General features: G+C 35.0%; 1 protein-coding gene across 1 annotated transcript; it reads left to right on the top strand.

The window, feature by feature from the left end:
• Positions 1-15968: 15968 nt before the first annotated feature.
• Positions 15969-16721, top strand: LOC133795966 (uncharacterized). Its single transcript, XM_062233449.1, has one exon. The coding sequence runs from the start codon at positions 15969-15971 to the stop codon at positions 16719-16721; it is 753 nt and encodes a 250-aa protein (XP_062089433.1).
• Positions 16722-26985: the final 10264 nt, after the last annotated feature.

Genomic DNA, 26985 nt, shown 5'->3' with positions numbered 1-26985 from the left:
ATATTAGATCCACATGAAAATAAATAAAGATCCTGTATAAGTTTTTTAACATATTACATGTCTCACATGAAGTAGGCAACCACGTAGGATCTAGAGGAGGATCACTCGCTCCATCACTTCCATGAGGATGAGCAAGAACACCAGACATATCTTTATAGTTTATATAATTATTAACTTTATATTAGTTATAAAATAATATTAATAAAATGTAGGGCATCCACATTAAAATTTCGGTAATGCATTAGAAACTATTGAAAAGCAAACATTGTTGAGAAAATTCATATATTGATTGAATTTTTTTGAAATGAAATCATACACATTAAACATATAATAAGAATATTCACAAGAAAATATTATTCCTCATCAATGTCGATTCCTGCATAGTCATTTGTACTTTCTACATCATCTCTGCTAATTTCCTCATCCTCATCATCATTGATGTCATCATCCAGATTCGAAACAAATCGAGAAGTTTCCCCAATTATGCTGGTGTGACCAGGTCGATCCAATGGCATAACCTCTAGCTCTCCTAATTCCACAGTGAGTACAAAATTTGATGAAGTACTATAATGCACGATATCAACCTCGTTATCATTATCGATACTTGGATGATCCTAGATCTTTCAATGATTGACTTCTTCTACTACCCTCCAATTTTTGTTTCTTGAAGGGTCTTCCAAGTAGAAAACTTGTTTTGTTTGAGTGACGAGAATAAACTGCTCGCTCTTATACCATTCAGAATTAATCATGATACCAGTGATGTTATTCTTAGTCACATTTACCCTTGCTTACATAGGTGTTGAACCATTTGCATCAAAACAATACTACTGAGTAATCATGGCAATAGAATAACTCTACAATCTCCTCAAGTTGGACATAGAAAGTGAAACCATCAGAACCTGGCACTGAAACTCCACCATTTTGAGTGGTACGTCTTTCTTCATGACTATGTACCAAAAACTTCAGACTGTTAACCATGCAAGCAATGTAGGAGTATGCATTCTGATTGGACCTATTTTCTAAAGCAAATAATTCATCGTTGCACTCAGTTTACTCTACTTGTCGCAGATGACACATCTATAGAGTATGAAACAAAAAAAAGAAAACACAATGAGATGAGTATTAATCGATTGGAATTTCGTAAGACGTCTACAATTTTGATAATTTACCTTTAATTTAAACCAGCTAAAGAAATATTTTTGAAGATTTATCCTTGGATTTTCTCGAAGACATTCACTGTAGAGCACAAGGATTAAGGTAAGATGACAGTTGTATATGAATATATTTTAATGAATTCATCTACAATGACTAGGCTTCTTATTCCATATATGGTTGGATTTCATGGCAATTGTTGAGTACAAACCACTCCAGTTCTTTCCGATGAAGATAGTAAAGGGATATGATTTTCTTTTTGCTACTTGGACGACATTGTGATTCAAAAACTTACAACTGCCTTTCAAGAATAACAATATCTGCATTTTTCTTCTGGACAATTAAATTTAGTCTCTACGCCCAAAAAATATTGTGAAAAAAAGTCAAAGCCTCATCTGCAACATAACCCTCCACTATAGAACCTTCTGGGCGCGCCTTATTCCTGACATAATTTTTCAACATCTTCATATATCGCTCAAATGGATACATCCACCTCATGTAAACTGGTCCTTCGAGGATAGCTTCTTATGGTAAATGAAGAATTTCATGAATCATTTTGTCAAAAAAGGCTGGAGGAAAAATTAACTCCAACTTGCACAAAATTCGTATCGCTTGATCTTCTGCGTTCTCCATGTACCTAACAGCCAATGTACGAGCCAAATTTGCTGAAAAAAATTGCAAAGCTCAATGATTGTATTCAAAATAGAGTTATCCAAGTAGCCTTGAACTCCTACTTGCAACAGGCGTTGCATAAGAATGTGACAATCATGGGATTTCAACCCAACAATGTTGCCATCATTGTCAATTACTTTCTTAGAGAAATTTGCATCAGGAAGTCTAACTCCTTTTTATGAACTGACAAAAAATTCGTCTATCATTCAATGTGAAGGAGTACATAGGATGTGGTTTGGTCAACTTTGTACTGTCTTCCTTGAGGTGCAACTCTTCTTGGATACCCCAATTCTTTAAGTCAACTCGTGCGTTGGTGGTGTATTTAGATTTGTTATTCATAAGAAAATTATCGAGTAAACTGTCGCAAATATTTTTCTCTACATGCATCATATCTAAATTGTGCTTCAATTCAAGTTAGGTCCAGTAATCAAGTTAAAAGAAAATAATATTTTTACTCCAATTAAGCTCTTTTGGATCTCGCTTTCTTTTCACACCTGGAACATGCGTAGATGATAAGAATCTTCTATGACCAACATAAGCCATCTTCCCAATTATTCGACATGAAGGAGTGTCTTCGTTGCATGAATGACATGCCATATATCCTTGGCCACTCCAACCAGAAAATCTACTACGGGCCAGAAAAAGTATTGGACATATTTTGAATACACTATTTGTTGTGACATCTCTGGTTTGAACTCCTTCATCCCACAACTCCTTCAATTCGTCTACCATAGGCCTTAAAAAGAGATCCATGTCATTCTCAGGAAATTTCGGTCCGGGAATCAATAATGTCAGCAAGAATGATGACTCTTTCATGCACAACCAAGGAGGCATATTGTATGTGCAGAATATTATGATCCACATGCTGTAAGATAGACTCATGTTACCAAATGGATTAAAACCATCAGCAGCCAAACCCAATCAAACGTTTCTGGGTTCTTTGGAAAAATCCATATATCTGATCAAATTGTTTCCAAGCACCCCCATCAACAGGATGGTGCATCACACCATCTTCTTTCAATTATCTCATACGATGCCAGGTCATATCCTTTGTTGTATGTCTTGAACCATAAAGATACTTCAGCCTAGGAGTCAAAGGGAAGTACTGCAACACTTTATGATCGAATTTTTTCCCCTTTGTCTCTTTATCAATCCATCCTCTCTCACCACATACAAGAACACTCTGTTTTTGGTAATTCTCCTTCTAGAACAAACAACAATCGTACTGACAAGCATGAATTGATTGATAACCTAACCCTAACTTCCTCATTTTTTTCTTAGACTCATAGTATGAAGCTGGAATCTTATTCTCCTTTGGGAATGAAAAATTCATAAACATCAAAAGTTCATCAAAGGAATACAACCTTCATGTGTAGCATCATCACCAAGAAGTTCAAGGAAGACAACCAAGTACAACTAGGGTATAACTCAGCTTCGACCTCTTGAAACAAGTCATCAAATTGATTCTTCGCACTACTGGTACCACCATCTGAAATTCCTTCATTTAAGTCTTCTTCGTTAGTGTCTTGTTCACCAATAACATCATTGATGATGTCAATCATCTCATCAGTCATTGGAGTCCTGTCATCTATTACTGGAGGCATATCAACTTCACCGTGGTAGGTGTGCTTCACGTATCACTGTAGAAACTCATATCGTGTATGTGAGCTTCCACCACATCCAGACTCAGCATATTGACACACTGAATGCATGAACACCTGACTTCTCCCGAAGCATTCATATGATTCTTGGTGTGCATCCTAAAATTCAACACGAGTCTTTTATTTAGCTCGTGTACAACTGACAAGTAAAGAACTGTAATAGGCGAACCATAAGTCCGTAACTCCTTTACAAAGGCAGTATGATTCCCTAGGTCAATAACACGAACTGGAGAATGCAAAGCAATAAGCGTGAACTTGAAATGATTATAAGGTATAGCATCCGTAGCACGGACTCACGATGCATTCAGCTTAGGGTACGCTGAAGACCTAACGTATCTCAGATTCCTTAGAAATCCAGATACGTTGTGTAGACGTGTATGGTCAGAACATGGCATGTCCGCGGATCCCTGAAAACCCAGACACGTAATGCAATCGTGCGTGGCCAGGCATGGCATGTTCGATCATTCCTGAGGATTCATGATTTGTTTTACCTAATGATCAGACCATACCTTAGGATAAACTGTAATATTTATAATATAATTAGTGTGGTACAGGTCACTCTGGGGATTAAGTCACGTGATGGCCCCCAAAGCCTATCCAGGGTTTTTCTCTATAAATACTAAGACCATGGATAGGAAAAGGGAGAGGGTATTATTCTGTAAGGAAAAAACTCTGTCAAAATTGAGAGAGAGGATAATAGTAATAATATAGACTCGTGGATAACCACTGAACCACGTAAAAAAGACAAGTGTTCTTGAGAGTTCTTTACTGATTTTTTTTAATATCATTTTCTCATTACGGTTTATCATTAAGCACTAATTCATCCCAGCTATTTTCATAATTCACTGTTGGCGAAAAATCGCGTCAACACTTACCATTCGTATAAATGCTTGAAGAGCATCCGAGTTATGCCATTATTAGTTATCCAACTCTTGTCAATCTTCAGAACTGATTCAAGCAGAAAATAAATTATCACAATGTGATAATCATAAAGAATCACTTTATTTGGTAATAATTTTTTATCACCAAAGGACTAATATTTTTAAGTCAATTTTGATATCTTATTGATAAATTATTAAATTGTATGAATATATTATCAAATTTAATAATTTATTATACAATTAATTAAATATACAAATATTTAATTATAAATTTATAAATTTACTATTAATGATTATTACTAATTTCTACTTTTTAATTAAAAAAATAAGAGTTTTATACTTGAAAAATTATTATTTTAATTTTCACCTAATAGTTTTATGAATATATTATAAAATTAATTAAATATACAAATATTTAATTATAAGTTTATTAATTTACTATTAATGATTATTATTAATTTCTACTTTTTAATTTTTCAAAATAACAATAGAGTTTTATACTTATAAAATTATTATTTTAATTTCTACTTTATAATTTTACGAATATATATTATCAAAATTTATGAATATATTATAAAATTAATTAAATATAAAAATATTTAATTATAAATTTATTAACATACTTTTAATGATTACTATTAATGTTCACTTTTTAATTTTTAAAAATAACAATAGAGTTCTATACTTGTAAAATTATTATTTTAATTTCAACTTTATAATCTTATGAATATATATTACCAAATTTTATGAATTTATTTTAAAGTTTCATTATTGAAAAAAATATTTAATTATAAATTTATTAATGATTATTATTAATTTCTTTGATAATTGTCAATTATAATTTTAATTTTAATTTTCACTTTTACTTTTTCAAAATAACAATAAAGTTTTATAATTGTAAAATTATTTTTTTAATTTCCACTTTATGATTTTTTTTATTAATTTCTTTAAAATTAATTAAAAATTTTAGTCACATTAGCTTTAAAATTATTTTGTAATGTTTAATATTTCTAAATCGACTAAAATTTTGGCAACATAACGGTTGTATTCTAACTTATCCCAAAATTTAAAATATGTATAAAAACTACAAACTAGTTCCTAGAACGTACATATACTAATTATAAAAATCTAATTATATTAATATAACCTACCATACAATTTAAAAATAAAATTCACATTCACATTTATATAAATAAACATATTCAAGTAATATCTAACATAACATTTAATTAAATATAATTAAAATAACATATTCAACACTATATATCTAAAATAACCAATTGCACAACTAACATATTAATATTTAATTAAATTAACATATTCAATATTATCTACAATACTCAATTACACAATTAACATTTAATTAAATTAACATATTAACATATTTAACACTGTCTAAAATATACAAAACTAAAATGAAAAACAAAATTCAACACTATATAAACAAACCAATCACACACTTAAAAACATAACTCAAACATTAATCAAACACAAATTTTTTTAATAAAAACAATACTCATGGCTCAGGGGTCATCCAAAGGTCTTTCTGGCTAAGGATGATGTTCCACTACTCTAATCTAAAAAGAAAACAAAAAAAAAAACTATTTCAAAAACACAATTCTACCAAATATTAAATACACAAATATATTAACAAAAAAATTCATTTTAAAGACTAAAATAGATAGAAATTGGGTTTAGAATACCTAAACTTGGAAAAAATGGGCAAGAATCAGACTAAGGGCGTTGGATCGATGAGGGACGGTGCAGCTTTGGAGATTCGTCTCTAATTTTGCAGAGAAAAGATAATAAAAGTGAAGAAAAAGGCTCGGGTTGGGGGATTTTTTTCCTGATTCTATAGCGACGATATGTCATTTCTATAGATAAGGGAATAATACACAAAGAGTTCGTTTACTACGTGTCCAACCTATAGTGACGACATGTAGTCGCTATTGGAAGTGAAATTTTGACAACTTTTTTTGCGGTCAACTTTCCCTCCATTTTTTTGGGACACTATATCATCGTTATAGACTGAATTTTTAATTGACCAGTCAATAAAATGAGGATTTATAGCAACAACATGTCATCGCTATAAGTAGTGAAATTTGGCAACAATATTTTGGGACCCTATAGCGATGAGAAGCCGTCGCTATAGAATAAAAATTTCCCTCGCTTTTTTCTACAAGAACTCTACAAGATCATCACCGTAGAGTCGTTCCCTGTCTCGTGTTCCATCCAAATTCCAGGAACTCTAGGATGACTAGGGTTCTTGAAATTTGGAGGGGCCTGGTGGCATGATGTTCGCTGTCGCTATAGCTAATTTATTTCAATATATTTAAAAAAAGAAATTTTCATGGAATTCGACTACATGTCACAATAGATGTCTTCGCTGTAGATTCCTTTTCTTGCAGTGTAGGATGTGTAAATCTGACTTGTTTACATATGTTTTCAAGCTTGTATATAAATTTGTTTTCAAAGTTGTAAAACGTAATCTACAACAATTAATTAATTATGATTATGATGAAATATATTTTGATTTGGATTTGTGTTTTGTATATAATTTTAAAAAATTGTGGTTTGTTTTTAATTTGGCTAAAATGGATGATGTTTACCCAAAAAAGATTCACTGGATGACATGGCAACATTAGTACGCACGTGAGGTGCGCGTGACTATTTAAGTAATTATGTTCTGGTCGACCATCGACCAAAGGAGAATTCGTAAGGCAGAGGGCATATTTCTTAGGCGACCGGGGCTGGTAGCAATATATCAGATATGTTCTAGAGATATTTGATCTTGCATTTATGTAAAAAGTGTAATTTCCATTATTATCCAGTTATGTTTGTATTAAATGTAATCAAGGTCCATCGGCCCATAGGTAGATCCTTGAGCCTATAAATAAGTCTCAAAGGGCTCATGAGAGGGATCTTTGGGGGACTGAGAGGGAAAATAATTGTTCTTACATAATTCTTTGTATCTATTACTGAGCTTGTGACACTCAGTAAACCCTTGTTTACTGATCGTAGGTTCCCTTTATATTAATAAGAACACTAAGTGGATGTAGGTCATTACCATCACTTGGGGCCGAACCTCTATAAATCCTTGTGTCATTTTTCTTCTTGACTTGAATTTGTCTAATTTTTATCATTTTATTTGACTCCGTGTCGTTAACCAAATCAAGGGTCAACATTTTGGTGCTTTCATTGAGAGCTGAACTCAAGACCTCCAAGAAGATCGAACGGTAAAAACAACTAGGAAAACTGGGCAAACCTCTCGGAACGTGCCAAACCAACCTCCTCCACAAGGTGTAGCTGAGGATGAGCCAGAGGTGGAATTGGAAGCGGAGGAGATGGATGCTGAAATTTTAAGGACAACATTGATTGTGTTGCAAGAAGAATTAGCTAATTTTAGAGCTAATCAAGAGAATGTGGCTGAAAAAATGGTGTTGCAGCATAGGGAAATTGATCAAAAATGCCAAGAACTGAATGAGCGGCAGGTTAACATGGATCGCCGGCAAAGGGATGCCACTGCAGCCTTGGAGGTAGCCATTCATATGGCATGAGGATAGCCTGCACTTGCCTCCTAACTGGACCAGCAACCTAGTACTCACCCACAAAAAAAATCCACATTCAAAGCATCCCCAACATCACCACAATCCGCCACAACCAATGCATCCTTGAAGGCCAGAGAAACCCCCTGCTGCTCAATAGGAGAGGCCTTTCCAGGAGCCTGAGCAGCAACAACCCTCTCGTGCTGGTAGAGAAAACACCTAGCAGCCAAGGCAGAATAGGGCCGGAAAATTCCTAGAAGCCCTAGATGCCAGATGGCTGAGGAACAAAACCCCGTGAGCAGAGGACAACGTCCTTCGAGGGGCAGAAGGCAGGTGGACTCAGGCTTTGTGGTCAGGGGTCCCCCACGACATAATAATGCCAGGGGACCTACCGACCAACGCGAGCCTCAACCTATCTATTAGGACATTCTAGCAGGGAGAGAGGGAAATAGTGCGAACAGCAGGTCACATCGTCATAGGTCATAATTTAGAGATGGCCACGATTATAATGAGGCGGATTTTGGCAAGAGGAATGTTGTTCGACGACAAGAGGAGAGGGGTGAAGGACGAAACCCTCTGCCAAAGGAGAATCGACCAATAAGCCAGAATGCTGGGGGGCAACCTAAACAGCCCAATGTCTTTGACTGACTACGTGTGAGTGAGCAAAGGCGAAGGGAAGAAGACCTAAAGGGTTGTTTGTTAGGAAAAATTAGATTACCTCCATGGAAATAGGTATGAATATTACAACTCTATGCAATAATATTACAAATAAATATTGATTGATTAAATAAAGTTACAACTCTATAACTGAAAATTACAAATAAACAAAGAAAGATAGAAGATGATGAAGAATAAGAGAATAGTGAGAATACAACTCTAAGCAAAAGATTACAAGTAAAATAAAGGTGTTTGAAACAAAAGAAAAGATTACAACTCTTAAACAAAATATATAAGTAAATAGAACAAGAGAATAAGAAGAAAAAAAATAGAATAAAATGAAGAACAAAAATACAAGTAAGTTCTCACTTACACAACCTAAGTGAAGAGGGTTGGGGATCACCAACTTGAACAAGGTTTAAAACCTTTCTCCAAAAGCTTATTTCCCCCTAACTCAAGCACTAAGGGATCTCTCTCAGATATTGGAAATTCTTTATGGAATTATCAAGCCTTAAGGTGTTTATAGCCAAGTGCTCTAATGGATAGAAATGTTGTGTCTTTCAAGTGAGCTATAGGCTCCTATTTATAGAGTTTAGAGACACCCTTTGAATTTCAAATTCCACCAACCCCCATGGCTGTTACCAATGTTTAATTAGATTAATATGAAATTAAAAAGGAGATTTGGGAGTTATTTGGGTTTTTTGAGCCGTTCAACAAAGATTGAAAAAACTGAAAAAATGGTCAGTTTTGGCCTGTGGCCGTGGCCAGAGACATTAGTGGCCGCGGCCACTACTCTCTGTCCCACAGGCCGCGGCCACTGACCATTTTCAGCACAAAATTTTGTGCTATTTTTCCAAACGGTTCCAAACCCTCCCAAATGATTTTGTAACCCCCAAAACACATTATTGGGGTAAAAATCATATCTCTAACAACCATTTCACATATGACTTTATGAAATTCATCTCAATATTGTGTAACACAAAATTTACACAATAAAAGGAAATATTTGGAAGTTACAAATTTGTAACACCAAATATGTTACATTATTTGGATATATCTCATATATCTAAATATTGTAACTCTCTATTATATGTTACAATATGTGACACTCTTCGTCACATTTATTTAATCTAAATAATTATATTATAATATAATATAATATTACATTATATTATAAAATTATATAACATTCCCCCACTAGATTAAATAGTTATCTATTGTAACACTTATTTAATCAATCATTATATTTTAAAATATAACATGTCCCCCACTTGATTAAATAAGAACTATCTCTTATAGGAGTCATTGCATTAGTTCATAAAGCAAAGTGTTTTTCAACTTGAACTTTACTATAGTGTAATTATCACAAAATTTGTCAAAAATTTGGTTGCACTAGGCATTGAACCATCTTTTCATGATAACAAATCGGTGATAACACACACACCTTTGCGATGTTCACTTGAGACCTCTATGTCTCGCTTTGCACCATTAATGGCCATGTGCACTTTCCATTCATGGACATTCTTGAGAATACTCCCAATTCCCATGAGAGGCAGCACCACCCCTAGGTCCATATAGGTAGAATTCTTACAGTATTTTGTTACCAAAAATACTTGTCTTCACAAGACTGAATTCTATTAAAAAATGTTTCTGTTTTAACCCTCAACTTGGTAACACACAAGTACTCAATCTCTCAGATTTAAGTTGTTTTGAGTACAACTAATATTCACTTGATTGACTTTTTGTTACCTATTAAACCTAACACTAGTTGAATAACTAGTGTTAAGATAGGTTACCATCAATTGTGAATCTCTTTAGGGAGTTTAAGTCCCAACCCTCGAGATGATGCAGCCACTAAATCCCTCGTTAGTCGCTTAGTGAAAGGATCCGCTAGATTTTCACTTGTTCTCACATAGGATATTAAGATGACTCCTTTTTGAATCAATTCTCTTACATATCCATGTCTTAGACTAATATGTCTAGACTTCCCATTATACACTCCGATGTATGCTCTAGCCAATGTCGCTTGGCTATCACAATGTATCGATATAGTAGATACATTCTCTTTTATTAGGGGAATCTCTATCAGTGGATCACTTAACCATTCGGCCTCTTTGCCGGTAGCAGCTAAAGCTAAGAACTCTGCTTCCATAGTTGAATGAGATATACAGGTTTGTTTCTTGGAACCCCAAGAAATTGCACCTCCACCAAGTGTAAATACCCAACCAGTTGTGGACAAGTTGTCCCCAAGATTGGATATCCAACTTGCATATGTATATCCTTCTAAAATTGAAGGAAATTTGGAGTAGTGAAGGGTTAGTCCTTTGGTTTTCTTGAGATAACCTAGGACTCTTCCAATTGCCTTCCAGTGATCCACACTTGGATTACTTTTAAACCTACTAAGTTTACTTACCGCAAATGCTATATCAGGTCTAGTACATTGGGCAGCGTACATTAGACTCCCTATAGCACTAGCGTACTCCAATTGAGCCACCGCTCTTCCTTCATTCTTCTCTAGTTTTACATTATGATCGAATGGAGTATTGGAATCTTTAACCTTGAGATGGTTAAAATTGTTCAATACTTTCTCAACATAGTGGGCTTGCCCTAATGCAAAACCCCCACTATGTTTCTTTACTTTGATACCAAGTATGGTGTCAACTTCTCCAAGATCTTTCATCTTGAAGGTTGATGATAAAAACCTCTTCGTTTATTCTATCCCTTTCATGCTATTACTTAGAATAAGCATGTCATCCACATATAAGCAAATAGTGATCACATATCCCTTACAAGTTTTGGAATACAAACACTTGCCTCCATTGTTATGTCTAAACCCATTAGACATGATGGCTTGATCAAATTTCTCATGCCATTGCTTTGGAAATTGTTTCAATCCACATAAGGATTTTACAAGTCTACATACTTTATGTTCATATTTTGGTAGGACAAACCCTTCAGGTTGTTCCATATAGACCTCCTCAGTGAGGTCACCATTAAGGAATGTCGTTTTGACATCCATTTGATGAACATACAAGTTGTGTATAAAAGCTAAAGCATAACAAAATTCTTATAGAAGTTGTTCTTGCAACAGGCGCATAGGTATTGAAATAATCGATACTCTCTTTTTGCCTAAACCCTTTAGCTAATAATCTAGCTTTAAAGGTTTGGATAGTGCCGTCAGTGTGGTATTTTCTCCTAAATACCCACTTACACCCAATTGGCTTAGACCCCGGTGGGAGGTCTACCAATTCCCAAGTGTTATTGGAAAGAATAGAATCCATCTCATCATTGATGGCTTCTTTCCAAAATGCAATATATCTCGATTGCATAGCTTCTCTATAAGTCTTAGGATCATCCTCAACGAGAAATACAATAGGAATTTTCCTAATAACTTCCTCTCTATTTCCTTCTACCATGTAGAATGTAATTCGTTGAGAATCTATCTCATCCACTACTAGACTTTTATGATTTTTAAACCTTTGACTTCTTCTAGGTTCAAAGGGTTGCTTTACATCCTTTTGAGAATTCTCCTCTTGAGAATCAACTTAGGATGTAGAAGCTTGAAAATTATTCTCATATAACAAATTCTCCTTTAGAGATGTTGAAGCTTGAGAATTGTTGTCACATAACATATTCTCAAAAAATTCAACTTTTCTAGATTCAATCACAAAATTAGACTCTAAGTCTAATAGCCTATAAGCTTTACTATTGTTGGCATAACCAACAAAAGCACACTTTATGGCTCTTGAACCTAACTTTGTTCTATTAGGTTCGTTTTTCTTGCAATATGCAAGACACCCCCACACTTTGAAGTACCCTATGTTGGGTTTTCTTCCTTTCCATAACTCATATGGAGATATCTCATTTTCCTTCATTGGTATTCGATTAAGAATGTGACAAGCGGTTAAAAGCGCTTCACCCCATAAGTTGAAGTTCAACTTAGAAAACACCAACATAGAATTTATCATCTCTAGATAAGTCCTATTTTTCCTTTCGACAACACCATTGTGTTGTGGTGTATATGGTGCAGTGCACTCATGAATTATACCATTTTCTTCACAAAATGTATTGAATTCATAAGAGAAGTACTCTCCTCCTCTATCACTTCTTAGCACCTTAATCTTTTTATTTAGTTGATTTTCGACTTCTAATTTATACAATTTAAAAGCATCAAAATTTCATCTTTATGCTTTAAAAGAAACACATAGGTATATCTACTAAAATCATCTATAAAAGTAAGAAAATACCTTTTACCACCTCTAGTTAAAACACCATTTAATTCACAAAGATCACTATGGATTAAATCTAGTAAATTAGATGATCTTTCTACACTAGGAAATGGTTTCTTAATCATTTTTGCCTTAACACATGTTTCACATTTACCATAGTTTTTAATATTGCATGCAATCATACCACATTTAACTACTCTTTTCATGGTTGAAAAACCTAAATGCGATAGTCTAAGATGCCACAAAAATAAAGAATCATACTCAACAATATAGGCGGAATTAGCATTTTTATTGATAACATTGAAAGTTACATCATTGGTGCATAATTTAACCATACCCTCACAAGAGTACCCTTTTCCCAAAAATACATTTGATTTGGTAAGTATAAGTTTACTGGACTCAAAAACGGCTTTAATGGTGGGCTTGTCAAGAAAATCACCACTTACCAAGTTTTTACTCATTTCGGGAACATAAAGTACATTCACTAATGTAACTTTCTTGCCGGAGGTGAAAAAGACTTCAATGGTACCTTTGCCAAGTACCTTGGATTTGCCCTCATTGCCCATTTGAATCTCATGGTTGCCCTTTGACTCTTTAAAGGTCTTGAACAATGATTTGCAATAGGTGACTTGGACGGTGGCACATGTATCATACCACTACCCTTTCACCTTGCCTTGGATCGCATTCACCTCACTATGGGTAGCAACTATGTTTTCCTCTTGAGTTGTGTTCACCTTAGGTCCTTGTTGGTCTTTTCTATGCCTACACTCTCTAGCATAGTGATCCTTTTTCCCACACACAAAGCAAGGACCTTTCTCGGCCTTAAACTTGCTTGGGTTGGTTTTTGGACCCAAAGGTTTCTCATTACCCTTTTTCCCTTTGTTTTTGGGATGTTTTGGTTGTGACACCGCATTTTCTTTAGAAGTCTCTCCATTAGACCCCTCCACAAGTTTATCTCTACATATCGATTCCTCTTTGATTCGAATATGCTTTTGGATTTCCTCCAAAGATTAATCCTCATTTTTATGAAGGATTCTTTTCCTATAGCTCTTTCAAGTTGGTGGTAATTTAGCCACTATAGCACCAACTTGAAAGGTCTCGGGAAGCTCAATCTTTAAAACTTTCAGTTTGTTAACAATTATTTGCAATTCATGAATTTGAGGAATGATAGGTTTATCACAAAAAAATTTGAAATCAATGTATTGAGATATCAGAAACTTTTTGATACCTTCCTCTTCCGCCTTGAAATTTTTCTCAAGTGCATCCCATATCTCCTTGGCCAATTTGGTGTCGGTGTAGAAGTCATCAAGCCTATTGGAAAGGGCATTGAGGATATGACCCCTACAAAGGAGATTGTTCTGCTCCCTTTCCTTCTTTTCTCCACCTCCTCGGGGGTGTCCTTGTCGGATGGCGTTGGGAGAAGTTCTAGAGAGTACTCTAGAATGTAGGCGATTTTGAGAGTGGTCAAAAGGAATCTCACCTGGTCTTTCCACCTAGTGAAATTGGACCCATCAAACCTATCAATTCTCACTAGGTCTTGATTCATGATTTTGATGGTCTCACCTTCCATTGAAACAAACAAGGGTAAGCTTTAGAATGTTAGGAAAAATTAGATTGCCTCAATGGAAATAGGTTAGAATATTACAACTATATGCAATAATATTACAAATAAATATTGATTGATTAAATAAAGTTACAACTCTATAACTGAAAATTACAAATGAACAAAGAAAAGGAAGAAGATGATGAAGAAGAAGAAGAGAATAGTGAGAATACAACTCTAAGCAAAAGATTACAAGTAAAATAAAGGTGTTTGAAACAAAAGAAAAAATTACAACTCTTATGCATAATATACAAGTAAATAGAACAAGAGAATAAGAGGAAAAACAATAGAATAAAATGAAGAACAGAAATACAAGTAAACTCTCACTTACACAACCTAAGTGAAGAGGGTTGGGGATCACCAACTTGAACAAGGTTTGAAACCTTTCTCTAAAAGCTTATTTCCCCCTAACTCAAGCACTAAGGGATCTTTCTCAAATATTGGAAATGCTTTATGGAATTATCAAGCCTTAAGGTGTTTCTAGCCAAGTGCTCTAATGGATAGAAATGTTGTGTCTTTCAAGTGAGCTATAGGATCCTATTTATAGAGTTTAGAGACACCCTTTGAATTTCAAATTCCACCAACCCCCATGGCTGTTACAAATGTTTAATTAGATTATTATGAAATTAAAAATGAGATTTTGGAGTTATTTGGGTTTTTTGAGCTGTTCAACAAAGATTGAAAAAACTGAAAAAATTGTCAGTTTTGGCCTGTGGCCGCGCCTAGAGACATTAGTGGCCATGACCACTACTCTCTGTCCCACAGGCCGTGGCCACAAACATTCATTGGCCGCGGCCACTGACCATTTTCAGCACTTAAAAATGTGTTGTTTTTCCAAACGGTTCCAAACCCTCCCAAATGATTTTGTAACCCCAAAACACATTATTGGGGTTAAAATCATATCTCTAACAGCCATTTCACATATGGCTTTATGAAATTCATCTCAATATTGTGTAACACCAAATTTACACAATAAAGGGTAATATTTGGAAGTTACAAATTTGTAACACCAAATATGTTACGTTATTTGGATATATCTAAATATTGTAACTCTCTATTATATGTTACAATATGTGACACTCTTTGTCACATTTATTTAATCTTAAACATTATATTATAATATAATACAATATTACATTATATTATAAAATAATATAACAATGTTATCAATGATCGAAGGGAAATGCACGACGAGTACTTCCCCCCGGCATCGGTCGCTCCAGCAGTACCAGATGTTGTACAGGCCTAGTTAGATGCCTTAAATCAGGCCGTCCAACAGTTGGTTAGGAACCGAACATCCCATATAGAATTTGATCGGAGAAAGGGCACCCCATTTGTGCATAGAATCGCTGTGACAGAGACTCCAAGAAAATTTAAAATGTCGGCCTGCCCAACTTCACTGGACTGGAGGATCCTATATCTCACGTAAAAAATTCGAGATATAGATTGACATCCAAAAGGTGTTAGACGATGCTCGGTGTAGAATTTTTTTGGGAACTTTATCTGAAACTACTCAAGAGTGGTTTTTCAAATTCCCTCCGGCCAGTATAGTTTATTGGGAAATGTTCATGAAGGAGTTTTATGGACATTTCTATGTTGGTCGAGTACATCCGACCGAGGCCAATCAGCTGGTCGATATACTCCAGAAGGAAGGAGAGGCCCTAAAAGGGTATATTCAACAATTCATGCAAGCTGCTGTTGGGGCCAAGACGGTTGGGGATGAAGGAAAGATGATGACTCCCACTGTTGGGGTACGACACCACTCATTTCTTTGGCATAGTTTACGAAAGAATGGAGTCAAGTGCACTCAGGAATTTCTAGATCGAGCAGACAGGTACATCAAGCTCAAGGAGGCCATCGCTAATGAAGGAAAGTCTCCTACAAATGACCAGGGCAAGAAAGAAGATCCCACCAAAGCCGCCAATGGATTAGAGAAAACCAATAGCAACGGCAAAAATAATGGGAAGAATGGGGGAAAAAGGGTGAACCATAAGCTGACAATGTCTGATAACAAGTGCCTGAAACAGAATAGATACGAGCCCAGGTTCACCAATTACACAGCCCTAGTCGATAGCAAAGCAGAGGTGTGCCAGGCCAGTCACACTACTGTTCCCTTTAGGCAACCAACCCCAATTAGGAAAGATATAATCAAGAGAGACACAACCAAGTTTTGTCATTTTCATAACGACTATAGCCACGACACCATCGGGTGCAACCAGCTCAAGGATGAGATTGAGTTTCTTATCAGACAAGGACATCTAAGGAGGTATGTCCTAGCGGCTGGAGGTTCTCAGCAAGGGGCTCAAGGAGGCAACGAGTAGGCGCCTGTATGCTAACGCTCGCCTCCTTTACAACCGGCTCCAGTTGCTGGTACATTGTTGACCATCTGTGGAGGACCACACATAGTAGGTGATAGTGGGAAGGCAAGAGAAAGGTATGCCAGAACCTTACGCAACGCTCAGGATATTGAAATGCTGAACGTTGAGGAGCGAACTCCGAAAAAAGCTCGAACAGAGGAAGAATTAATAACTTTCTCCTAGCTAGACGCTCATCATGTTCGATTTCCCCACTCAGATCCTCTAGTCGTGGATGTTTAGATCACCAACATGATGGGAAAGTGAGTGTTGATGGATACAGGAAGCTCAGTAAACATTTTGTATAAATCTTCACTGGAAAGGATGAAATTGTCTGTGCAAGATTTGGAACCATGCAACCAAACAATTTATGGTTTTTCCGGCGAAGGGCTCGCACCAACTGGCTCAATCAGGCATCCAGTCACAGCAGGGGCTGCACCTGCAAACAGGACATTACTCTCTACTTTCATAGTAGTTAATTGTCCTTTTGCATATAATGCTGTGATTGGAAGGCCCATTCTCGTTGATTTGCGGGCAGTGACCTCAGTATGGCATTTGGCCATGAAGTTTCCAACTGACGCAGGCATTGGATCTGTGTTGGGAAACTAGCAAGAAGCACATGAATGTTATAACTCCTTGATCACAAAAGCAAAAAGAGGCGGATCAGGAGAAAAAGCCGAGAAAAGGTTGCTGGGGAAAAATGAAATACAATCCCAATCAGGTGAACATGTCACCAAATAGGGTGTTGCCCAAAGTGAGGATAGGGATTTAGATCCCTGCTTTGGGGATTTTGAAGAGAGCGTTGGACCCATGGAAGACCTCAAGGAGGTCCAATTAGAAGAGGCAGATCCAACCAAGGTTGTGAAAGTCGGTAAAAACTTAGAGACAACAACAAAAAACAAGCTGGTGGAATTTTTGAAAGAGCACCATGAGGTGTTTGCCTGGTCGCATAAAGATATGGTTTGGATAGACCCAACGGTGATTAGCCATGTCTTAAATATAGACAAAAACTTTCCACCTGTGCAACAAAAAAGAAGGCTGCTCGACAAAGGCAGATCGAAGGCCCTAAATGAAAAAGTTGAGAAGTTAAAAGAAAGTGGATTTATCAGGGTAGCATTTTATCCATCTTGGGTCTCTAATCCCGTACTAGTTCCCAAGCTGAATGGCAAGTGGAGGATGTGCGTGGATTTCACAGACCTTAATAAAGTCTGCCCAAAGGATTGTTTCCCACTTCCAAGAATTGACCAGCTGGTCAATGCTACATCAAGGCATGAATTTTTTCATTCATGGATGCATACTCTGGATACAATCAAATCAGTATGCATCCACCTGATGAGGATCACACTACCTTTTGAACAGATATGGGCATTTACTATGCCCTTCAATTTGAAAAATGTTGGTGCGACTTACCAGCAACTGGTCAACCATATGTTCAAAGAGCTAATCGGCGTTAACATGGAAGTATATGTCGATGACATCCTGGTTAACTCAAAGAAGGCCGAAGAACACATCAAGGACCTACAAGAATGCTTCAACATCTTGAACAGATATAAGATGAAGCTGAACCCTCTCAAGTGTTCCTTTGGTGATGGATCAGGAATTTTTTTGGGATTCATAGTAAATTCACGAGCAATCGAAGCTAACCCCAAAAAAATTTAGGCACTGATCGAGATGCAGTCTCCTGCCAAGATTAAAGATGTTCAAAGCCTAACCAGAAGAATTTCCACCCTAAGTAGATTCATATCTAAATCAACGGACAAGTATGTTCCATTTTTTAATCTACTCAAAGGCAACAAAAAGTTTGAATTGACAGAAGAGTGCGAGCAGGCCTTCCAAGTGCTAAAATCCAACATGTCGCAACCATCGATTTTTTCCAAACCGTTCAAAAAGGAAACTTTGTTCATCTACTTTGCAATCACAAAGTATGCTGCTAGTGTTGTTTTAATCAGAGAAGAAGACCACATTAAGAAATTAGTATACTATGTAAGCAAGAGGCCAGTGGGAGCATAATTACAGTACCTGCCCATAGAAAAGTTGGCATATTTCTTGATTTTGGCCTCTAGGAAGCTTCTACCCTACTTTCAAGCTCATCCCATCATGGTACTCACTAACCAGCCATTACGGCAAGTCTTGGAAAAACCAGAAGCCATTGGTCGGTTATTAAAATGGGCAGTTGACCTAGGGCAGTTTGAAATCTCTTATTCTCCACGAGCAGCTGTGAAAGGACAAGCCCTAGTAGATTTCATCGTAGAATTCACCGGAATCCCAGTTAGCGAACCGATGGAGAAAGCTGAAAGCCAAAATCAAGCTCCTTTCTAGAAGTTGTTCATAGATGGCTCTTCCAATGAGCACAATGCAGGAGCAGGTTTGATTTTGATCACGCTCGAAGGACATCAGTTCCATTATGCAATCGGATTTAACTTTACAGCGTCCAACAATGAAGTCGAGTACGAAGCTCTGCTTGTAGGATTAAGACTTGCTAAGGATATGGATATAAAATCACTAGAAATATATAGTGATTCCCAACTAATAGTTAATCAAAATATGTGAGAGTACCAAGCTACGGGTCTCAGGATGTTTGCTTATTTGAATAAAGAAAAGGTCTTGTTGGCACAATTTGAAAAGTATACTCTCCAACAAGTGCATCGCGATCATAATTCAAATGTTGATGCCTTAGCCAAGTTAGCAAGTGTGAAAGATGTCGATGCCTTGAGCATAGTACCAGTTGAACATTTGTTGGCACCAAGCATTCAAATCCAAGAATCCTCACTAGTGATTCAAGCGACAGACACGTGGATGATGCCCATCATCAAATATCTCAAACATAGATTGCTGCCAGCAGAAAGAAACAAGGCGAGGATGCTTCAGAGACAATCAACTTTATTTATTTTGGTCGAAGCGATTTTGTATAGAAGAGGATACTCAATGCCTTTGTTACGGTGTGTTTCTAAGGAGAAAGCCAAGGAATTGACGCAAGAGGTCCACGGAGGATTATGCGGAGATCACGTTGGGGGGCAGAGTTTGTCGAAAAAGATTCTAAGGCAAGGGTATTTCTGGTGTACCATGAATGAGGACTCTATGGATTTTGTTAGAAAAATATGACAAGTGTCAGAGATTCTCTAAGATAACGTGAGTATCCCCAAATGATCTCACACAGATGCAAAGCCCGTGGCCATTTGTAGTATGGGGAATTGATCTGATCGGGTCTTTACCTGAAGGAAAAGGGAATGTCAAGTATGTAGTAGTTGTTGTTGACTACTTTACAAAGTGGGCCAAAGCTGAGCCACTAGCAACAATAATGACCAAGGAAGTATTAGACTTTGTTGTCAAGAACATCGTATGTCGGTATGGGTTGCCAAGGAAAATTGTCTCAGATAATGGCACATAATTGGATAGTGACCTTATCACTGATTTCTACGAAAGGCATGGAATTATAAAAAGTTTTTCATCGGCAGCTCATCCATAGGCAAATGGACAAGTCGAGGCTATTAACAAGACTCTGAAGGACACACTGAAGAATAGGCTCGAAGAAGCAAAGATGGCATGGCCAGAATAATTACTAGAAGTACTCTGGTCATATAAGACATCCCACTGAACAACAACAGGCCATACGCCATTTTCCTTGGCCTATGGGTACAAGGCCATGTTGCCTGTTGAGCTAAATCCACCATCACATAGAAGGCTACCATACGACTAGAGCACTAGTGACCAATTATTGATGGAGTCTTTAGAGCTAGTCGATGAAAGGCGCGAGCAAGCTCAACTTCGAGTAGCAGCTTACCAACAAAAGGTCGCTCGATATTTTAACTCTAAAGTATGTGAAAGAAAGTTTAACATAGGGGATTTGGTACTTAGAAGAATTTTTCTCAACACTCGCGATCAGGCTGCTGGAGTGCTCAGACCAAACTAGAAGGTCCGCATCGGATTGAAGAAATCCTTCCACCAGTCACATATAAACTTGCTCGCTTAAATGGAGATCCCATTCCTTGCTATTGGAACGGAGAACACCTGTGCAAGTATTATCAATGAACAATTCTTTTTAAAGAATTGGCTTGTATTAATTTTACTTTTTACAAGTTTATGAATAAGGGCTAGTCAATTATATGACTGGCACTACAAGAAAAAATGATTTTAATAACACCAAAAATGTGTTATCAAAACATACCATAACACTTTTTGATGTGTTAAGATTGACTATGTTATCGTAGGTCAGGGTTCTTTACATAACACTTTATCATTGTTATACAGTTGTGTTATTATACTGTCAACGATAACACACTTTCTGTGTTATTTTAATAAATAGATAAGTGTTTAATTATATTATTTATAGTCGATTGTATAACACATTTCAATACTTATAGATTTGTGTTATACTACACTTTAGTATAACACAATATTTGTGTTATATAATGAAGTTTGCATAACAAAATTCTTTACATAAAAAGTGTTATTGTAATAGATATTATAACACAATTTTAGTATTATTTTAATATTTAGATAAGTTTAAATTCTCATTATATATTCATCTATATAACACTAATTTATTCTATTATATTTTGATTTTTTTATATAATTAAAATTAGCTTTCTAATATATACTAGCATCATCAAATGGACTTGATTTTCAAATAACAAAAAGTAAAAACATTCAACATTGTATTAACAATACACAAATTAGTTTAAAACATTCAACATTGTCATCAACAACAAAATGTTCTTTAAGTATTCAAGTAGTCTTAAATATTCAACATATTGAAAAGTTACTACTTTCAACACAAAATATTCTACAGCCGCCTAACACAAAGCCTTCAAAATTAAGTATCCTTTTCTATTTCACTTGTCACATCTGCAAAATAAACAAAGAAATATTTTATTGTTATTATCTAGCATCACAAATTACTTCAAGAAAAATGCTATGGAAATTATATCCAAGAGAGGACACCACATACAAAATAATGAATTCACAACTACACCAAAGAAAACAAAGAAACCAAACACTAAATTATAAGACATTGGTTCTTTTTTGAGTATGAAAATGTACCTCTTGGAATAACTTTTTTAGAAGGCCATGCAATTGTGGAACCAACTGCTTCTTGTATTGTAAGCATCGCATTATTAGGACGAAATAAGTAAGATTCTGGTACAATATCAACATCAACCCATACTCACATAAAGTCTGGTCCAAGAGGCTTTCCATGTACAATTATCTTTGGATCACTAGAATCCCAACGACCTTCAGCAACAATTACATCTGCCCAGTCAAGCAAGTAGCAAGCATTCTTCCCTTCTGTAAAGTTATGTCTTTTTTCTAGTGCAATACTCTACCAAATTGATTTTAAAGATAATATATTAGTTTCTGTATTTGTTCTTCTAAAATAAAAATTCAAAACAATAACAACTTTGATAATTTACCTTAGGGGACTGAATATTGGTTGACTATGGTACATTGCGAGACTGTCCTTCGCTTGGTGTCACTTTACCACCATCCTAAATATAAAACCAAGATAAGTTTCATTGGAAGAAAAGAAAACTAAGGTTTATAAGTGCAAGATAGAATTACCACCAAGTGTTCTTTAAGTAGATTCATCATTTCAGTCATTTTGAGCTTCATATTCTGTTGCTCTTCTTCTAACTTGGTGATCTTGCTATTACACATATTAACAACAGTTAACTTCGACCTTGTTACGCCTCTTCTGTGTCCGATTAAACGACCAGATTTTGGGTTACCAAACAATTTTGTCAAGGCATCCTCATCAGCGTTGTCTGTAGTTCTATATATAATTGGTGGCTCATCATAGGAGTTAATTAAATATAATATTACTTTTGACAAGGTCTAGACCTTTGGACTTGAGTCAGCATCACTTTCTTGACATGGTTGTATGAAGAGACCTTTTTGTTTAGGGAAAAAACTGAACCTGTAGAGTCCAAGAAATTTACTTAGCTAGTTAGATAGTAGTATAATAGTAATAGTAGTAGTATTTTTATGACTGTGGACTTTGGTTCAGACCGGGATTTAATTGGACACTCATAGTAACACTTGTAGATTTTTTAAGTTTAACCTATAATTTAAGAATATTAATTTTAACCTAAGGTTTTGATTAATATGACTAATATTGATGGTGATATTTATTATATTATAAGGTTTAGATAGATCCAATAAGAAAGTAACACTTGTCATATGTAAGCTTAATGATAATTAAGTATTTTTGAGGAATAAGTTTATTAAGAGTAATATTTGAATATCCTAGGGTCTGTCAGCAGCTTTGAAAACGTTAGAGGACTTAGTCAAGGCTGTTTACTCAATTCAAATTAAGCTAAAATTGTGCAATTTCATGTTTAAATATTCAGCGTATGCCGATATATCGCAGCTATAGTGGGCGATATATCACAGTACGGGGATACGAAAAACACGTAACTTCGCACGATCACCTTGACAAGCCTCGGGCATGCTGGCCCAGGCGATATATCGCCTACAAGGGGCAATCTATCGGCTCCCATAGTATATTTTTGAATGTTTTTGAAAACATTCTCATTTTAATCTTTAACCTCTTGATAAGTCCAGCATCTTTCTGACGGAGTCTTCAGCCTCTGCTGAACGATAATTCAAATATTTTTCACTTAAAAAGCCATTATTTTATTCAAGTTAAATGAAGATCTTTTCATTCTTGAACTCTATAAATAGGACCTAGTACCCAGCCATTTATTCATTCATCAAGCTAAGTTCAGAGGCTGCAAGCTGCTACGTTATTTTTGAGGGTGTAAACACTTGGGTTGGGGATTATAAGCTTAATCATTATAAGCTTAGCAAACACTTGGGAAGTAAGGTTTATAGCACATTTCGGTTCAAGGTTTAAATCGGTCATAGAAGCATTCAAGGTATTCCAAACTCTAGTTCATTTTGGTATTGTTTTCCTTAAGTTCTTATAGTTTTCTACTCAGCACCCCAACTTTATTCTTTATTCTTGGATAGGAAATCCAAGATCTTGAACATAAGGTGTTTGGTAAGTATGTTCTTGATGGTATAGTTCGTCTATTCTTTTCATTCCTCTTTCTTCAGTATACTCACCCTTTCATTTATGGTTTTTAGGAGTGTTCCAAAGTCCCAAACCTGTTCTCATATCCCGGTACTTTTGATAAGGAAAATAGGATAGGATATTATGTGTTATGCCAAATGTTATCTTATGATTTATGTGTTATGTTAACTTATGATTTGTGTGTTATGTATGTTTGTAGACTTGGGCATATGACCTGTACAACTAACAAGCCCCAATAAATTTATGGGCATATGACTTGCTTAGCTAGCAAGCCCCACAAATCTAATGGGCATATGACTTGTTTAGTTTATAGGACCCCAAGTAATAATGGCCATTATAGTATATGTGACATATGTTATGATATGTTTTAGTATATGTTGATATGAATTTTATGTATATGATTTATGTGTTAGATTTTCCTTGCTGGGCATTAGGCTCACTCCTTTATGTTTATATGTGCAGGAAAATAGCTTTGGTGGCGGGAAAGGTTCTTGGAAGCTTGGGGATGTGTATTGAGGCGGAATGGAATCGAAGGACCGAGAGTTCGATTCAAGGATGAAGCCTCTTTAATTATGGTTTTCTATGTATTTTTTCCGCAATTGGATGTAATAAGTTTTAATTAAGTTTTCATTTTTTCAAAGTTTTGTTTTGTTTCTAACAATGGGATCCCAATGTCATACTTATGAATTTTATATAGTTTTAAGCCTTTACCTTACAGTTATGAAATAAAGATATGTTATTTTAAATGTATGTTTTCGTAAGTTTTGTATAGAAGTTAGTAATGGTCCAAGGTCTAGAGTAGTTGGGTCATTACATAGCCATTTTCTTTATTAAGGGATTTTTGATGGTATATTATTTGGTAAGACATGTAATGTTCTTTGTTTGGTATTTTTTTCACTTCAAGTCTTTCTCCTGTAGTATACAAAGATCATTGCAAACTTCATGTCAGCTCTTACATTTCATACAAGTGTACTCACATCAGAGAATAAAAGGTTAGATTTAAAAGCCAAAAAACATATTATGATTAATATTTTTAATAGTAATTTATCATTACTTTGAAATACAATAAAACTAGTTTAAATGCTTATGCAAGGTTATATGTCTTCTTTCAAGTTTATAAGATCAAACGATTTTGTTTTCCTAGTCTCAATTCCATGTTCTTAAGAAGTCTTTTAACTTTCTCAAACTATATTCCTCATAAATGAAAAAGTTGTCTTTATTGTTAATACCTCTTTCACTCTCTTGTTTTACTTGTAACTTCTTCTCAAACCATTATTCCAGTTTGTTGATAAGCCTTTTTTTTTGTTGCAATAGAAACGAATTTTTTTCTAAAATATCAAAATGTTGGTTTTAGTTAAACTGTAACCACTAAACTGTGAAGTTGAGGGGAAAACATTTTTATCATTATATTATATATATGTAATTACTCTCTTCAACTACTACACTGGGAAGTCACATGTCTATGATTATTGTGTCATGAAAACAAAGATTTCCAGAATGCTCAAGTAGATTCATGAGTTAGTAGTGTAAAAAACTGAGATATATAAGCTGAGATAAGTTCTTATACAGCTTTGCAGTACACTGATAATATCAAAGGACCATATCAGATTGCATAAAATATTTTCCATCACATTTTTTAGACTGCTAAAGCTAGTGGGTGTCTTTCAAAGGCTTTGCAGTGTGAGAAGTTGGAAGTATCACTGTGAATGTAGACTTGGTTTGCAGTGTTTTCATTAGCTCTCTGAACTTGGCCTATCATCTCAACCACGAACCGATGAACTGAAATTACATCTAATATGGAAAAAAGAAGTCTTTTGATGAAAAATAAGGATCCCATGTATAGAAAATGCTCCAGTAAAGTATTTGGAACTTGCTATATTAAAGCTCGAACAACAGTTAGACAAATGGATGATTATTAAATACTAGAAGAGTGCTGTTGCAGAACTTCCAAACTAGAGACATTGGTAAAGCGTTCTTCTTTATTAACACATTATATTCAATCTTTCCCATCTCAGGAGGACTTTTAAATGACTTATTATTGCCTAAATCTTCTGTATCTAATGACATTATTGGTGATTACATGAAAAATCTGTTTTAGGTAAAGGAAACATTCACAATTGTTTTGTTTATGCCTAGACTCTTTGGACATAATTCTCTAGTGGTCATCAGTGGATAATGCAAAAATACAAACATATTTGTAGTAGTGTCTTCTTCGATTACCTTTACTTTTGTGAATACTTTAAATTGATGTGATAAAGGTAATAAAATGAAATCTATTTATATTCAAGTTAGGAAACACAAGTCTTAAGTCCCTATCTTACACACAACTCTAAACACAGTTACCACAACTACATCACATGCTAGCACTTTTTATTTTTATTTTTATGTTTCATAAACTCACAGGTCTGAATCTAATATTCCTATTACAGATTACATAAATATATGAATAACACCACAAGGTCTGTTCCAACTTCTAAACATGGATACTCTTCACAGTACATGTATCAGTTCAGTGTTAATTCCCTTACTCATTAAGTAGCTTTGTGGATTTTATTTACTTTTAAATAGTGTCCTTTTATATTTCTATTGGCATGACTATTGCAGCCATCCTTGCTAAATTTGAATTATATATCAAGGTAAACATATATTTATATATTATTAATTACTTATTTATTTGTGGCAATTAAGTCTACAGTGGCATTTAAGCCTTGATTCTCTTAAAATATAATTTAAAAATTTATGGTAGCATCCCACTTGGTTTTGCACTAAGGAATAATTTTGGCTGGTTATATATTAGTATAACTTGTTTTTATCTTTGATTATACATATAATTGTTATTTGAGTTATTTTTCATCAATATTTATGGCTGAAAAATCTAATCTATACATATGGAAATAATGAAAACAATATGACTAAATGAAAAATCTAATCTATACATATAATGAAAAATCTAATCTATACATATAAAAGCTTACCTAACCATCTATCAATACCAAGTCAAAAAATTCAAACAACACACAAACTAATTTTCCAGAACCCACTTCTCTAATACACACAAGTTTTCAACATTTCGTTATCACTGCATCACACAATTTTAATCTCAGAACCTACTTCTCTATGGATAAATATTTAAGATATTCAAACTCCTCTAACATTTTTAAGATATTAATAATAAGAGTTAAAAAGAACATCATTCCG

This window comes from Humulus lupulus, chromosome 8 (genome assembly GCF_963169125.1).
Source record: "Humulus lupulus chromosome 8, drHumLupu1.1, whole genome shotgun sequence".
Lineage (NCBI taxonomy): Eukaryota > Viridiplantae > Streptophyta > Magnoliopsida > Rosales > Cannabaceae > Humulus > Humulus lupulus.
This window is presented reverse-complemented; position numbering and strand designations above follow the sequence as displayed.